We start from the raw sequence: 15,157 nt of genomic DNA on the forward strand, positions 1-15,157 counted from the left end.
GATCGGCGCTTGCGCGATGTTGACATCCGAAATTAAGTGTACACATGACTATGTCGTGGCGAGGTGTTCGTCGTAATCTTACGCATTTGCAATCATAGATCACCACGGTCTTTGTGAAACGCACATTGACTCGGTAGGTAGATAAATTATGATCCTCCTTGGTACCAATTACTTTATTAAGATAGTCTGATTTTAATACAAATTAAAAAAAAATTTCCTTAGCTATCCGACTTTCGATTTCGCCTCTTTTATGGGTTTTTTGTTGTGATTATCGTCCGAGAAAAGATATTTCATGCTCATCATCGCAGCTCATTTAGTCATTAGCTAGCTGTTAGTCTTCATCTTTAGGGATGCTTCTATGTGGATAGCTGTGTAATGGAGTGTACCAAGATGACTTGTGTGAAAGCTGGAGTCTGCATGGACTTGTTAAAGTTATGAAACTTACTTGCCCAACAAACTCCTTATAACTTGGCCTTGCCCTTGGCCTTCCTAACTGGGGGATTTCGATCAGAAGGGGGTGGGGCAGGGCAGGGAGGAGCATGTATGTGCTGGCCCAAGTTGACACCAGACCAAAATATTTCATTTGCATGATTCCATTTCGACACTTGTCTGGTGAGCCCTCTTGTTTTTTTGTGTTCCTGGACCTGTCCATGACCATATCAACCATAGCCTACAGCTGTGCCGAGAGCCTACCCAGCATTGAGTCTGCTCTTGATGTTTGATTTCTGAATAATCTCTGCTCAGCTAACCAACCTGACAACCTTGACCATTTCAGCCTCAACAACCAAAGATGCCAGGATCCAAGGTTACAGAGCAATGTGGTTGGCCACAAGATGTTGGCATCATTGCCCTGGAGCTCTACTTTCCTTCTCAGTATGTTGACCAGACAGAACTGGAGGCATTTGATGGAGCATCTGCTGGAAAATACACCATTGGTCTCGGCCAGGAGAAGATGGGCTTCTGTTCAGACTGTGAGGACATCAACAGTCTCTGTCTCACTGTTGTACAAAAACTTATTGAAAGAAATAACATATCTTACCAGGACATTGGCTACTTAGAAGTTGGTACGGAGACTATCATTGATAAATCAAAAAGTACCAAAACTGTTTTGATGCAGTTGTTTGAAGATGCAGGCAACACGGACTTGGAAGGCATTGACTGTAAGAATGCTTGCTATGGTGGCACGGCTGCGTTGTTCCATGCTGTGAATTGGGTGGAGTCGAGCTCATGGAATGGTAAGTCCACTCGTCATTGAAACCTCTCCAAAAAGACTTTCCTGATCAGACTTTGACCTGGAAGAAACTGTGGTAATGTTTAATTCAAAGGCTTTGAACTGATAAAAAAGTTAAATAGCTTTAGATAATTTCCATGATGCTAGTACTTCTATTGCTAAGCTGGAGTCAAAATACTATCTTAACATTGTTGATCTAGTAAAGTGACCTTCCAAACTTTGTTTTCAGGACGTTATGCCCTAGTTGTCGCTGGAGACATTGCAGTCTATGCAACTGGTAATGCCCGGTGTACCGGTGGGGCTGGAGCTGTGGCCATGCTTGTTGGACCTCACGCTCCACTTGTGTTAGAGAGAGGTTAGAAAAATTGCTTGATGACTTTACGCCGTAGTTGAAACTGGAGATAATTCATGCATTTGTAATCGAATTGGGCTGTCAGAGTAGTTGAAAATGTTCCTGTTTACATAAGTGAAGGCTAAACTTTAGAATCCCCGATCGGAAATGACGTAGTTTGATCGCATTCAACTATAAATCCATTGAATAGTGGTGCTTGGTTAGTCAACCGATGACCTTTTTTGGGGTGTGATCGGGGATTCTAAATTCGTTCCTAAGTGAATGCATGTACATAGTGACGTTGGGTATTTTCACAGGTTCTTTCATGTTTCAGGTCTCAGAGCAACGCACATGCAACATGCTTACGACTTCTATAAACCAGACCTGACGTCCGAGTACCCTGTAGTCGATGGCAAACTCTCCATCCAATGCTACCTCAGTGCTTTAGATAAATGTTATCAGCTCTATTGTAAGAAAGTAGCACAAAAATCAGCCAAAGGTAAGTAATGCCTGTATTCAATTCAATGTTGATTTTTTTCGTCATGGTTGCAAAGACTGAAATGTCAATTTTTCCATTACATTCTGTCATCCGACTCGGAACATGACGTATACATATTCATTGTTCTAAGATTGTTCTAATTATGGTTACTGAAGTCAACTCTTGGGTAGATGTTGCAAAAGACACCGTATTAAAAAACTACATTACCCGTTGACATAAGCTTTTGCCAAGAGGTGTCTGAGTTTGATAAAAAATCATTTCATATTCATTACAGATGGAACTGCTGAATCATTCACGCTAGATTCAGGAGATGCCTTCCTCTTTCATACACCATTCTGCAAACTTGTCCAAAAGTCTTTGGCTCGCATCATGTTGAATGATTTTCTCTGTGATCCTAACGCCTCCTCCCAGGGAAAATATGCTGGGCTAGAAGCGATAAGGTAAGGGACAATACAAATTCAGAGTAACACAGACATCAAATTAGTCCGGGATACACCTCGGCTCAGCCCATTGGTCTTGGCAATACATCTCAGTTTCTAACAGAATGTTAAGAACTGTACTCAGTGTCTTGATGAAAATATCCTATAAATTATTTGTACCATTGATTTGATGGATTTTCGAATTCATAATTTTCTGTTTTCTTCTGCAGAGATGTTAAGTTAGAAGACACATTCTTTAATCGTGACGTTGAGAAAGCCTGTATGACAGCAAGCAGTGACATCTTTAAACAGAAGACATTACCATCATTATTGGTCGCCAAGAGTGTAGGAAACATGTACACGCCATCTTTGTATGGAGGCTTAGCATCTGTGATATCATCGTAAGTAGACTGTTTGGTACACCATTTTACTGTCCTTTGAATGAGACTGAAAACAAAACTGGATGAAGAATCACTTTTTAGATTCATCTAGTGAGAAGCATGAGCAGCTCATTATGCACTCCTCCCCAAGCTAAAGACTGATTCGCTAACTTAAACCGTAGTGGCACACAACAAATGTTTAGATGTTACTGCAGGGGAAAAAGAGTTCCCAAGAATCGCTGTCTTTGATCCTTGTTTGCTTCCCTAATGCAAGAACAAATGCTGGTTCTTTTCAGTTATAAAACTACACCAGAATTCAGTGGAAAAAGGATCGTCTTGTTCTCTTATGGTTCTGGACTTGCCTCAACCCTTTACTCTGTCCGAGCAAGTGACGATGCCTCTCCTGGGTCCAGTCTGGACAAACTGAGGTTGAGCTTTGCTGATTTAAACACCAGATTGGCGTCAAGACAGAAAGTCCCGCCAGCTGATTTTGATGCAGCGATGAAGCTAAGAGAGGAGACTCATCATAAAGGTATTTCCAAGCAATTTTTGGTTGGTGCCACTAATAAGAGCCTGAATAGCATGGTTCGCTTCCACATGTTGTTCCTATTTGCTGCAAAAGGTGGCCAGATACTGACAACAGAATTGATACAGCATACTTTGGTTCTTAAATATGGGAATGATTTTATCTTTTTGCTTTGCCAGCGCCCTATACCCCCGTTGGATCAACAGATGTGCTTTTCCCGGGTACGTGGTACCTTACACATGTTGATGAAATGCACCGAAAGAAGTATGAGAGAAAACCATTGATACCCATGGAGGGAAGATATACAGGAGTTCCAGATACCCAGGTTAGTGTGTTGTTTATTCTTCTTCAGCTGTTTCTCTCAAGTTGGTTTTATTTAAATGATGTAATAAGTACATTCACAGTAATTGCAGCTTAATAAAATGTGGTTTCTTTTATTGCAGACAAAGATTGCTGGTGTGTCTCAAGTCGTTGACTCTCAGAGAACTGGGAGTCCAGCCAGCTAGGCCAGAGGTGACTCTATCAACATGCTTATGATGTGTATAGCTCAACGAAGCCTATGTGTTAGGAAGATTTACTCAGGATAACTACTGATTTAAGTGCTGTACACTCCAAAATATTTTCGAGTTTAATTTAAGTTTTCCTTGATCAAAAAACTTCAGACACACTAAGGCAAAGCAGGGCAATTGAAAATAATGGTTATCATTTATTTGCAAATTTAAACGAAAAGCTGTTTTGTCCTCAGTTGTAAATGGTGTACTGAATTTAAAGTGGGTTAAATATTTTGGTCTTTACAGCACTGATGTGTTTTTCAACCTTTATGCTTTAACACCGGAATGACCGTTGAGGTGTATCACTCCTCAGCTGTCTGCCTGGCCAGCCATTTTGATGTTGTATACTTATAACAATATATCTTTTTATCTTGTATATCTTAGAACATCCTGCTGATTACTGCGGGGAGGGGGGGGGATCAGGCAAAAATGATATGATGGAGCTAGGTAAAGTGGAATTCTGCCGTTCATAATACTCAAAATAAAATCAAATTCTTACTAATTATTTTGTCTATAAAACAAAAGCTTTAGAATGTTCAGCATTTTAAGTTGAACTTTGAAATTAATCATGCTAATTTGCACATTTGTCTTGTTGGACATCAAACCTTTGTGCTAACAGAAAGATTTGCATTTGCATTGAAAGGATTTTGTCACACAGTTGTTTTGCTTCTTTGTTATATGTCACTGTATCAGGTGTTTTCAATAAACATCAATGTGTTTCACAATTCTGACAATGTAAGGAAGGGGGAGGGGGTCAAGGGCCTGTAAGGATTGCCTTTTCATGTAAATGATAAATGCTGTCGCAGCATTTTTAATATTCAGTCAAGTATGAGCAGTTATTTCTTTTGCTAGAGAGGGGGTGAGAAGTCCTCGATGGAGAAATATTTTCTCCTTTGAGTAGGTGCTGTTTAGAAGTCGATTATTTCAAGTTGAAACAGTCTATTGATGCCAATCATGGGGCACAGAAAAAAATTATGCCATTCTGTATGCAGAGTAGTCGCCTGTTATGATAGATATAAACTAGTCCTTGTGAGATGATGTGTGATATTCATTTATGAAATCATTCCACTGTTTTGTGAACACTTAAATACATGTATTATGTAAATACTTGTTGGAGTTTTGATTTTACCCCTCTTATTATTATTCTGTCCTCATTGTTGAACAGACTGGTGTGTGGCGCAGCTTGGCTCATTGCTCTGTTGACTCTAATTTGACCAAGGTGGAGGCATCAATTACAAGCTATTATCCACCTGAATGGGGGTATTTTGTTTGCCCCAGCAAAGCACTAGGAATCTCCATTATAAATATTATTCAAAGGTATTGGTTATTCCAGTGAAGTGCCTTGTTGGAGTGATATGATGCATTTGTATCAAAAACCAATGACGGTTGGGTTAAGAGTCCTGGGAGCTTGGCCACGATTGGGTTAGGAGCCCTGGGAGCTTGGCCACAAGGCCCAAAACCTCTCTTCTCCCCAGTCTGTCCCCAATTTCAGATTGTGACGTTGTCCATAAAACCATAGCCTGTGAAATCTGTGTAATATAAGGTCAGAGTCTTGACTATGACGACCGCAGTATGATTCAGATCGTAACTGTGACATCCGTATTACAAGTCCAAACCTTGACTGTGACATTCATATATATAACGTCCATAGAGAAGGTCAAATTACTGTATTCAAAAGAGTCCAAGGACCACACGATTTGGTCCGCAATCTTGGATTTACAAATTATGTCGATATCGAGCGAAACCACTCCTCAACAGGCCATCTGGAGGTGCGGTCTTTCCTTATAACAATCAAAATCCTTGTATATCAATTTGGACATGCATCAGCGGGACATTATTTACCGTTGTCGATGTGTGAATAATGTACAATCGACGAGGAACCGTCTCGTCTTTCAGTCACATTCCGGCATAGCACCACGGTTTTGAGCGAGAGACATTTAGAAATCAGCGCCGTTATCAGACCGTGTACTGATCAATCACCTCGCAAGACGGGAGCCAGTCGACAATTTTGAAAAATGCATCTTGCATTTCTATGGTAACGCTCAGTCAACAAAACCCCCAGAACTCAGGAACATTCATCGTCAAGGTGCTTGATGATAAAGATGCAAAGCGCAATTACCCCACCGAGGTCCTAACAGAGGCTGAATAAAGCCGCCCGGCAGCTATTTTTTCTCACAATACCTCTGCGTCTCCACCAGACAATAGTGGAATTGTCCCGTCTTGGGTCGCATCCACTGCCAGTGAAAATGTATTCACCTGCTGTAACTGGGCTATTGTAATTTCAAATAGTTATGGATGCACCTTATAACTGATATTCAGCGTCTCGGCGGTGGGTGGGACCTGTTGCCGGGGTCATGGGTAGTGCGAGGTCAAGCTGAACTTTCGACAAGTGCACGAAAGCATCTTTGAGATGCTGGGGAGTTTGTGGAGCTGTAAACAAGAATGGAAAACATATCTGATTAATGAACTTCGGTTTGGAATGGAAGTGTCACTTCCAAGTCTGAATCATATTCACAACTGGTAAATCTATACGCTTCTGCAGTCGAATAGTTTTAGTGAACAGACCGAATGAAAAGTTACTTCTGATGGCGCATGTGTATTATACTGTGAAAACAATGATTTCAGTAATTGCACGTAGGCTTAAGTTACCCATCCAGTCACAAACAAGAGTACAACTATCCTTTTTCGGGACACTACGTCTCGTGAGACGAAAAGTGTCGCACAGGTTGTGATTATGTTCGAAGACACAGCTCATACATGATGAGACAGATTGTTTTCGTCCATATAGAATGGTACACGGGTTGAAGCTCTGGGCAGTGGTGATTGCGATCGAATCGCTGCGACAGTATGAGTTTTGTCCCCTTCCTCCTTTTGACTACCAATGAACCTGGTCCAAACGGGGGAGCACCATAAACAGCAGCTCATGATTTTGAATCCGGGTAAACATGGTCCGCGACGCTATACATTCCACCGCTTAAGGTAATCAGTCTATTCATCCTTCACGTTAAAGGATTTGCATGCCAATGTAAAATCCGTGTCATCCCCTATCGAATATAATCATTATTGAAAAGCAAAAAAGACGTATCTCAAATGTGTGTATGAGAAGCGCCTTGGGCATAAATGCATTGTAAACGTATTCATTATTCACTGTATGCCCGACCAAAATCCGCCCAACCGTGTCTCATATCGTTCATAGTCCGTAACCCTCTCGGAGAAGGGAGACGAAATCTCAAATTCTTAGAAAATCTACAAACATCTGGCCTCCGCGAACTGTAGAAGTATTTCGCTTGCTTCTTCCTGGTTGCAATCCAATTGTATAAATCATTCCTCGCAAATTTGGACTACTTCTGATCGGAACGGGCCAACAGGTTTTATTGTGATCTTCAAACGGCTGATACCCGTCTGACTGGTTTGCCTTCGAACATGGCATCGGTGGACCAGAAAGAAGAAAGGTAAGACTTGTCCCCGAATTAGAACATATTTATATACGACTGGTAAAACTGGATTTGGTACTTGATATAGTATTTCACTTGTATATAGGAATCAGGTTTTGCTTTGAGGAAGTATTTTTTAGGTTGGTGCTGTCTTTACTGGCGTTATTCCTGGAAATTGATGATTGAGGAATTGGATAGATTCATAATTATGTCACGTCTCGGATAAATATTAAGTTTTATGTCGCTGATAGCATGTTAACTTCAGATTTTGAATTTCAACTTGAAGTGATCTCGAAAAAGAAGTCAACACCTGAACTTTAAATACTTAACATGCATGATAATCTAATAGCTTTTATAATCTAATAATATGCGCGATATGTCACCAGAGTTGATTTTCGAGCTGAGCAAATAAAAATCACAACCTGAGCTTTAAACTCTTTATATATATATTTCTTATATATTTCTTTATTTCCTCCTTGTTAGAAGATTACAGAACAACAGTAATGTATAGTTATTTACAGCAAGCAACAAATCAAAATTGCATGAGACAAATCAAGAAATTAAAGTAAAGGTGTCTCTGAACTATTTCGCCATAATTAATTTAACACTTAACATCATAGTCTGAGCTCGAGAACATCCTCAATGTATATCTCAGCTTCATCCACTGGGAATGAGTAAGTTAAAATTGTCGCGTGGCCCGAAATATGTTTTTTTTTAATGGAAGGGGTAACTAATAGAAAGTAAAAACCACCAATACCGAATATCAGGTACTCGGATCGTGATGTACATGTAGTCGCTTGGGGACAATCACAGCCTCTTTCTTATGCCCGAGAATCACCTGCCTCAAAAGCGGCAGAAGGTGCTTTGATTATTCACGCAAAAGGGATCCACCTGCTTTTTCTCGCAAACAATATCACGAGACCCCATGAATTCTTCTGTCCGTTCTGTGACCCCTCCCGAAGTGAGATCCTCGCCCAGAGCGCCGAGCCTTTCAACCGATGACATACAAACCAGGTCAACCGCGCAATATTATTCACACGGTTCTTTGAAATAACGATATAGCCACAAAGCAAGTGGTATATGAATTGAGAATGAGATTATTTTCTCTGGCGTATAGATTTTGAGATTGGATTTGAATTGTGCTTTTGTTAGCGTGTTATTAATGACTATGTATACAGGACATCCAAACAGTAGTGCTCTATATGTTGAAATATTGACGTTCGGAAATGGCACGCTCAGGCGAATTTCCATTCAAGCATGTTGAATTCAAAGTTTATACGGTCGCCCTCTTCACGTTCGGTAATCCGAGATCGAGAGCAACCATATTCTCGTACTCATTCATCGAAATAGTTCCGACTAGTGCGGCCAGGGATCGCAATCATAATAATATACGAGAAAACGCTTGATCAAACTTAAAGCTGTCGGCCTGACCCCTGTCTCTTTCAGGGTGAATTTTTCCGGCTTTCACTTTAAACGAACAAAACAAAAAAACCCCAGAAGAAACGCCGTTTGTTGTAGCACATCGAAATCTTTCATTTAAAAGATCCATCGCAATTTGGCCAATTACTTTGCCATCTTCTGTAAAAAAGTGAAAATTCCGTAATTTTGAGAGATCCGTTTATGTTTCTGCCTTTGCTTTAGGTTGCATTTGTCCATCTTGAAACCTGACTGTGCGGTGGGACATGTACGTGTATAAGTGAATGCGGTTAAAAAAATTAAAATTTATTTATTTTTTATTCTTATATGTAGATTTAGACAAAGGATTGTACAAGGAAGTTGACGATACCAACCTATTATGAATATGCAAATCAATTCCGGGAAAAAGTCAATGCCCTTTTCGGTCACTGCCTGATACTGTAATATATTTACAACTTCTGGCATTTTTCAGGCATGGCGAAGGATTGTTTAAGGAAGTTAGTGATACCTACATATGCTGGGACAAGTCTGCCGTGGAGAACATTCCCGCAGACGTCAACGCCTTTTTCGGTCATCCGCTCACCGCGGCAACGAATGCGATCGAGGGAGCAGATTCCCTGGCCCTGCTTCACGAGTACCAAAATCTCCCGCCGATTGATACTAATAAGGGACAGTACCATTACGTAGAGATCGGGGACACTAATAAGTAAGTAAACCTTAACATCTTTTAATCACTTAAAAAGGGTTCTTTCGAATGTTGTTGTTCTGCAAGACTGTTCTGATGTTGCAAGGACTCCATAACAGTCCAATCGTAAATGTTATGAGCTTTTAGAGAATGAAATGTGATATGTGTAACATGAGAAAGGTTTTTTTTATTTCTCTCATTCGCTTTAGTTGTTTCTTCAGAATCACAACAGTAGATGAGCTACTCGTTCTCGACTCGGCTAAATCCGAAGCCAGCCCTATCCACAGTGACAGCCCAAAACCGCAGGATCTACGCGTAGTTCGAGCCTCTGAGTCTGAAATGATCCTTGCGGTAAGTACTTCTCATTGGAAGAAACACACGAGCGAATAAAATATGACGGACGATTACTTGCTTTCGACAAACCAGTAACATTTGCTATCGGATTTGATCTGTCTGGTTATAAATAAGTCTTGGCTAGATTTTTACTAATAATCTCTACATGTGTGGTGGCATGGTGTGTCAGCCTGGTGGTTATTTAGTCTTGAACAGTTGCAATCGACTACAGTGATATGTCGATGCCCTTCCAATAGGCTTCCATTCATCAGCTTCATTCATGTTCTATTAAATGTAATAAAAAGTGAGAATTATTACTTTCGCTTTCTAGACCAGTCAAGAACTTTCCCGGGAGCAAATGGTTATATTCAGCCAAAGCAGTGTGCCACATACATCAGGTTATGGACAGTTTCCAGTTTATACGATACCAATGGCCAGACCACAGACAACAGTAGAGCTGAACGTTCCACCGAAGAACAAGCAGCATGCAAAGAAGGCAAGGCGGCGACCAAACCATGCGGAGATGACTTACAATCTTCACCAGGCGAATGAAACCCAAGCGCCAACAGAGCAAGGGCAGCATCAAGTCCAACATCAAACGCTTCAGCCGAGTCCTTCTCCGCAACCTCTGCAGTACCAAGAACCCGCAGTTCCGCCCATGATCCAGCAGTTACAGCAACATCGAACCTTCCAGCTAAATCAAATCCCCACGTTTCATCCTTTACAACCGAATCAACAGAAACAACAGGCTCACGCTACTTTTTCCATGGATACACTCAACAACAACGTGCCCAACTTTTCGACAAGTGTAGCACAGTCTCATAGTGCACTCCAAGCCGCATTGAATTCAAAGCCTTTGGCACTCTCAGTGATCTCTCAACCAAACTACCAAACGTTAGCACAAACTGTCAATACGCCGACGATAAAATATGAAACTCATCGTTCCCCTGCTGTAAAATATGATACTCATAATGCCCATGTGATGGATAACTTGGATACCGTAATACAACGGACTGTCAACCCAAGTACTACATGGACCCCTTCCACAAACTGCCAAACTACATTCAGTCAAAGTGCACACGTTCAAATAAATTCAGATGCATCACCTGTAATGTCCCAAGGAACATTTACAAATGGTGTTGGTGTGAACAGCCACCTATCTCATCCCGTTCAGCAAATGAATCCTCGCGAGAGTAACGCTTCTGATCGACATGAAGTCCTCTCTGTCGATAGTGGTATCTCGGATTCGTGTGTATCGCCGACCCACCCATCTCCAAGGTTGGAACCAACCAGAAACAGCCAGTTTACGGTTGAAAAAGGTTCCAGTGCGGCGCCCAAAGCGAAGCGTAGGCAGTCTACTGGAAGCAGCACTTGCACGAATCGACAAGGGAAGGAGATGACTATACCTAAACGGTAAGTTGAACACGTCAAGAGAACGAAAAGCAATAATGGAAAATTGATGGTCGTTGTCATGTTCTCCAGCGCTCGCAACAGTCCACGTTCAACTTTGGCAACACCTGCACCTCACATTCGCATTTTTGTTCTTCAGAAATCATGACAATACTGGATTCCATTACTTTCTCGAAGCACCAACCTCAACATTCCAAAAGCTGGATGAAGATAGAGTCACATACATTAATAAAAGTAAGTTGATCATCAAAGCTTTTGATTTTAGTCATAAAAATATTGGTGTTTGAATTACGAAAGGATTTGTGATGAGAATACAACAAAGTTCGTTGTAAAAAAACAACTGCCTCTCCAAGTCGTCCCCGAAAAACGTACTTTGTTATTCAACTCTTTAGGTCAGTATTATGGACTAACCCTGGAATGCAACCTGTCAGCGCGAAGGGAACCATCATTGTTGCGAAGTGATGTGGTCAAATCTGTGGTGATCGTCGTCTTACGTTGTGAAAAGAATGTGGAGGAGAGCGCTGCTTGGGAGCTCTGGTATAGCCGTCAGCACAATGTCAAACAGAGGGTCATAGATATTGGTGAGTGACAGTGACATCCTGATACCGGGATTCGTATCGGAATCAGAACCTCTCCTTTTAATACTCACTTTCTCACTCTTGCTCAGGCTGAGTATTATGTCAGCTGTGTCACGTCCTCTCCTTATGACGGTACTCTACAGTGGGATAGGCGAAGATGGAGTCATTCGGCCAAGCGCCAGTTGGTCTCCAGTCACCTGACTCACAAGAGCTCACGAAAGTGGCCCACAAAGAAGACACAATTCAAGAAATTCGTCATCAGTCACAGGTCGAGAAAGATGCGGGAAACTCCTCATTGCAGACCATGATTCTGCTCCAACTGCGATTCGTACCTCTGTGTTTGTTACCGTGACATCTCTTTATACACCTCTGATTTTGCAAAGTGCTATGCCGCAGATGGCAAGAGGTGCTTAATGATATACTTGTTGATATTCAGATACGAAGAATAGCAGTGGCATCATCATCGAGAGCATTCACGAACTTGCCCACAACGCCCTCTCCTTCCACTGGCGGCCTCGGGAGGGGACCTCGAGGGCTAGCATAGCTCTTCACTGTCTTAGCACGGACTTCAGCAACCAAAAAGGAGTGAAGGTAAAGCATCCTATGTGGCCCCGACTTGACTCATCTATGTCGTCTTGCTTAGAAATGACAAAAGTTACGTATTTTTTGGCGAGAACTTCTTGCACTTACAGTGTATATACATGTATGTTATTTGTTTTTAACCAATTAGCCAGTAATCTGCCTGAACGGATTGCCAAATGTGTTTCTGACTCTGACGTTTTGATACTTATCGTTAGCAAATGGTTTGATTCCAGGGTGTGCCGCTCCATCTTCAAATCGACACATTTGAGGAAGTGACGGATCGGTTTCCTGTTCATCGCGCTTACTGCCAAGTCAAAGCGTTCTGTGATAAGGTAAATTAAGGTTTTTCGATTCGTTCGCCATAAGGTCCGATTCTACTTAACCATTTCCAGTGTTTGGTCCACTGAGGCAGAGTACAGTTTCCTGCTGCGGCCTCTGCCAAAGAAGCAATGAGGCCTTGAGAATGACAGAACTCTTGAATGGTGCTCTGAATCATTGTTCATGCAGTCTGCAGTATTTGCACCAATATATCTAACGACTTCGTCTGTATGGTTTTGAAAAATGACTTTTGTTATGGTTATTTCACTTCCAGGGTGCTGAGAGAAAGCTTCGTGATGAGGAAAGGCGCAAAGAGGCGAAGATTCGTTTGGCTGAAAGTCGACCAAGTAAGAAGAAAATAAACATCACATAAATAAAAAAACAGTAATTTTGGCAAAATGAGGGTCTCAATATAGGACATCTTAACGAAAGTTATCCACGAAACACAAGTTAGTTTTTGCCTGGTTTCTAGATGTCATAATCATACAAAATAAACTTCAAGCATAATTTGAAAGAAAACATACCTTTACTTCCATTGAATGAGATTGATTACATTTCAGCTCGTCGGAGACCCGTCCAGACGCACCCTGCATCTAATCGATCTGAATTTTACTCAATGCTGGATTTGGAGAAGACCCCCTTCCTATTTTATGGTTATCAGGTACGTTAGTCGACGTCGGCCAGAGATATACCGTTCCTTGTACGAAGTTACAGTTCATACATTTCGGATGTTGGCCGATTTCACTGATAATTTGTTTTTTATCTTTATCCGTTGCATTTTCAGGTACCAAACCAAAATCTTTACAACAAGTGTGGATACCCAAGCCCAAGGTAAGTGTTCATTCTTGATCGCGGGCTGAGTCTTCTGAATATAATCATGTCCTGGCGTGGCCGTCGCGACGGCAGCTCTTCCCCTGAAAGACCGCCAACATTTTGTCACAACATGGGTGTTGTCGTCTTAAAAGGCGTGATGGTATCTGGTGGAATTTACAATATACAATGTACAGGGATGAACCGACTTATGAGGATTGCGTAAGAGTGGCTATTTAGCACTTACATGATCTAAGGTGAACGGAAACAGTAAGTAATCCTCGACATTATACCACGTTATACCACTTTTTCCAGTACCGGTACGCGGTATTCCAATCCAAGCCCATCTCCAACATGCCAGTGTAACTGTGGATGTCACGATTCGCAGACTCTAACATACTCTCCGTCGAAGAAGCCGAAGGTGGACGATGGCCAGAAAAGTGAGTATGCATCCTACTCAATCACTAACCTGCCTTTCATTCATTTATGGAGCATTGCCTGAGGTTTCCCCAAGGGACATGGGTCTACTCTGTTCTGAATCGCCGAATTCTTCGCTGGAGTATACTATATTATGGATCGAATTGACCAATTCACTTTCACATCATTAGAAAGTTCGTTATATAGACTTCATGAAATCTTTCTTCCAGTTCTGCTGTACGCAAGAAGACGAAATGAGACAGCATTTACGGCATTAGTCCTCAGGCTGCCAACGGCTAATTGTCTGAAAGCAGCAGTAAGTATTGAGTTGCGCTAGAACTTACATGTAGGCGAACGTAAATTTTTGATTATGACATGCTAGATTCGATATTTCTGAAACCAAAAACAGAGGCAGTTTTGAAATAGCTCCCGCACATTCTTTTTTCATATCAATGTGAAAATGACGATCAAATACGTTCAGACAAACGATGACCTATTTTTCTAGCCGTACCTTTTTTCTCCTTCAGATCGCGGACAAGTTTCAAGTGCCTTCTCATGAAATTCGCAATGTTTACAAGCATTCTATGAAAGGGTAAGTCATATTTGCAGTGATAGCTAAATGATTCTGAGGAGACTCGCTCCTCTATTGATATAGCTTTTTCCAACAGCACCAAATGTAACTGTTCTTGTTGATAACTGCTGGTACGAACGGGCAAAATTCTTCTCTGTCTCTCAGAAGCTTTTTAATTGCATGCATGATGACAAGATACCTCTATATTTTAGGATCATAGTCAAACTGGATGATGACATCATACAGAACTACATCAACGAATCAACCTTTGAGATCGAGATTGCTCGTCACGAGGCTGGATATGACGTGCAGCTGAGCGAGATAGAACCAAGCATACTTAGATACAGATAAACGTTCACAAAATGGACAAGTTCAGATAACATTTATTTCTAGTCAGCAATAAGTTATAGCTAATACTTAAATTAAATGACTTAATTCAAATTTTGACGCATGTAATGCTGAGGTTGACAAGAGCTCACTCATAGCATGTGATTTTTGACATGGTGATCAATTCAACTGCTCAAAAAGTCATACCGGGTAGACTTTCTTTTCTCAAGGATTGGATCAAGCATTACAACACTAATTATTGCTTTACGTCATGCCGGCCTCGTCCGCCGTCTGTTACTTCATCTGACTGATGATAAGGGGATTAATTAATACAACGAA

General features: G+C 41.3%; 2 protein-coding genes across 3 annotated transcripts; both read left to right on the forward strand.

The window, feature by feature from the left end:
- The first annotated feature begins 17 nt into the window (after nt 1-17).
- Nucleotides 18-5,042, forward strand: LOC135486174 (hydroxymethylglutaryl-CoA synthase 1-like). The gene is made up of 9 exons (XM_064768764.1): nt 18-133; nt 776-1,235; nt 1,461-1,586; nt 1,897-2,061; nt 2,336-2,501; nt 2,711-2,881; nt 3,157-3,392; nt 3,566-3,711; nt 3,830-5,042. The coding sequence occupies exons 2-9, from the start codon at nt 791-793 to the stop codon at nt 3,890-3,892; spliced, it is 1,518 nt and encodes a 505-aa protein (XP_064624834.1). The 5' UTR covers nt 18-133; nt 776-790; the 3' UTR covers nt 3,893-5,042.
- A 2,083-nt stretch (nt 5,043-7,125) lies between these two features.
- On the forward strand, nt 7,126-15,107 carry LOC135486251 (grainyhead-like protein 1 homolog). Of its 2 annotated transcripts, XM_064768918.1 has the most exons (15): nt 7,126-7,389; nt 9,260-9,493; nt 9,694-9,823; nt 10,137-11,218; nt 11,355-11,449; nt 11,608-11,796; nt 12,230-12,384; nt 12,609-12,707; nt 12,968-13,040; nt 13,254-13,354; nt 13,478-13,524; nt 13,819-13,943; nt 14,151-14,236; nt 14,448-14,512; nt 14,704-15,107. In XM_064768918.1, exons 1-15 carry the CDS (start codon nt 7,361-7,363, stop codon nt 14,840-14,842), a joined length of 2,649 nt encoding a protein of 882 aa, XP_064624988.1. In that variant the 5' UTR covers nt 7,126-7,360; the 3' UTR covers nt 14,843-15,107. The 2 variants fall into 2 exon arrangements, with proteins under 2 accessions (XP_064624988.1, XP_064624990.1); XM_064768920.1 differs by lacking the exon at nt 14,151-14,236 and having other exon boundaries at nt 14,704-14,838.
- Nucleotides 15,108-15,157: the final 50 nt, after the last annotated feature.

This window comes from Lineus longissimus, chromosome 4, assembly GCF_910592395.1.
Source record: "Lineus longissimus chromosome 4, tnLinLong1.2, whole genome shotgun sequence".
Lineage (NCBI taxonomy): Eukaryota > Metazoa > Nemertea > Pilidiophora > Heteronemertea > Lineidae > Lineus > Lineus longissimus.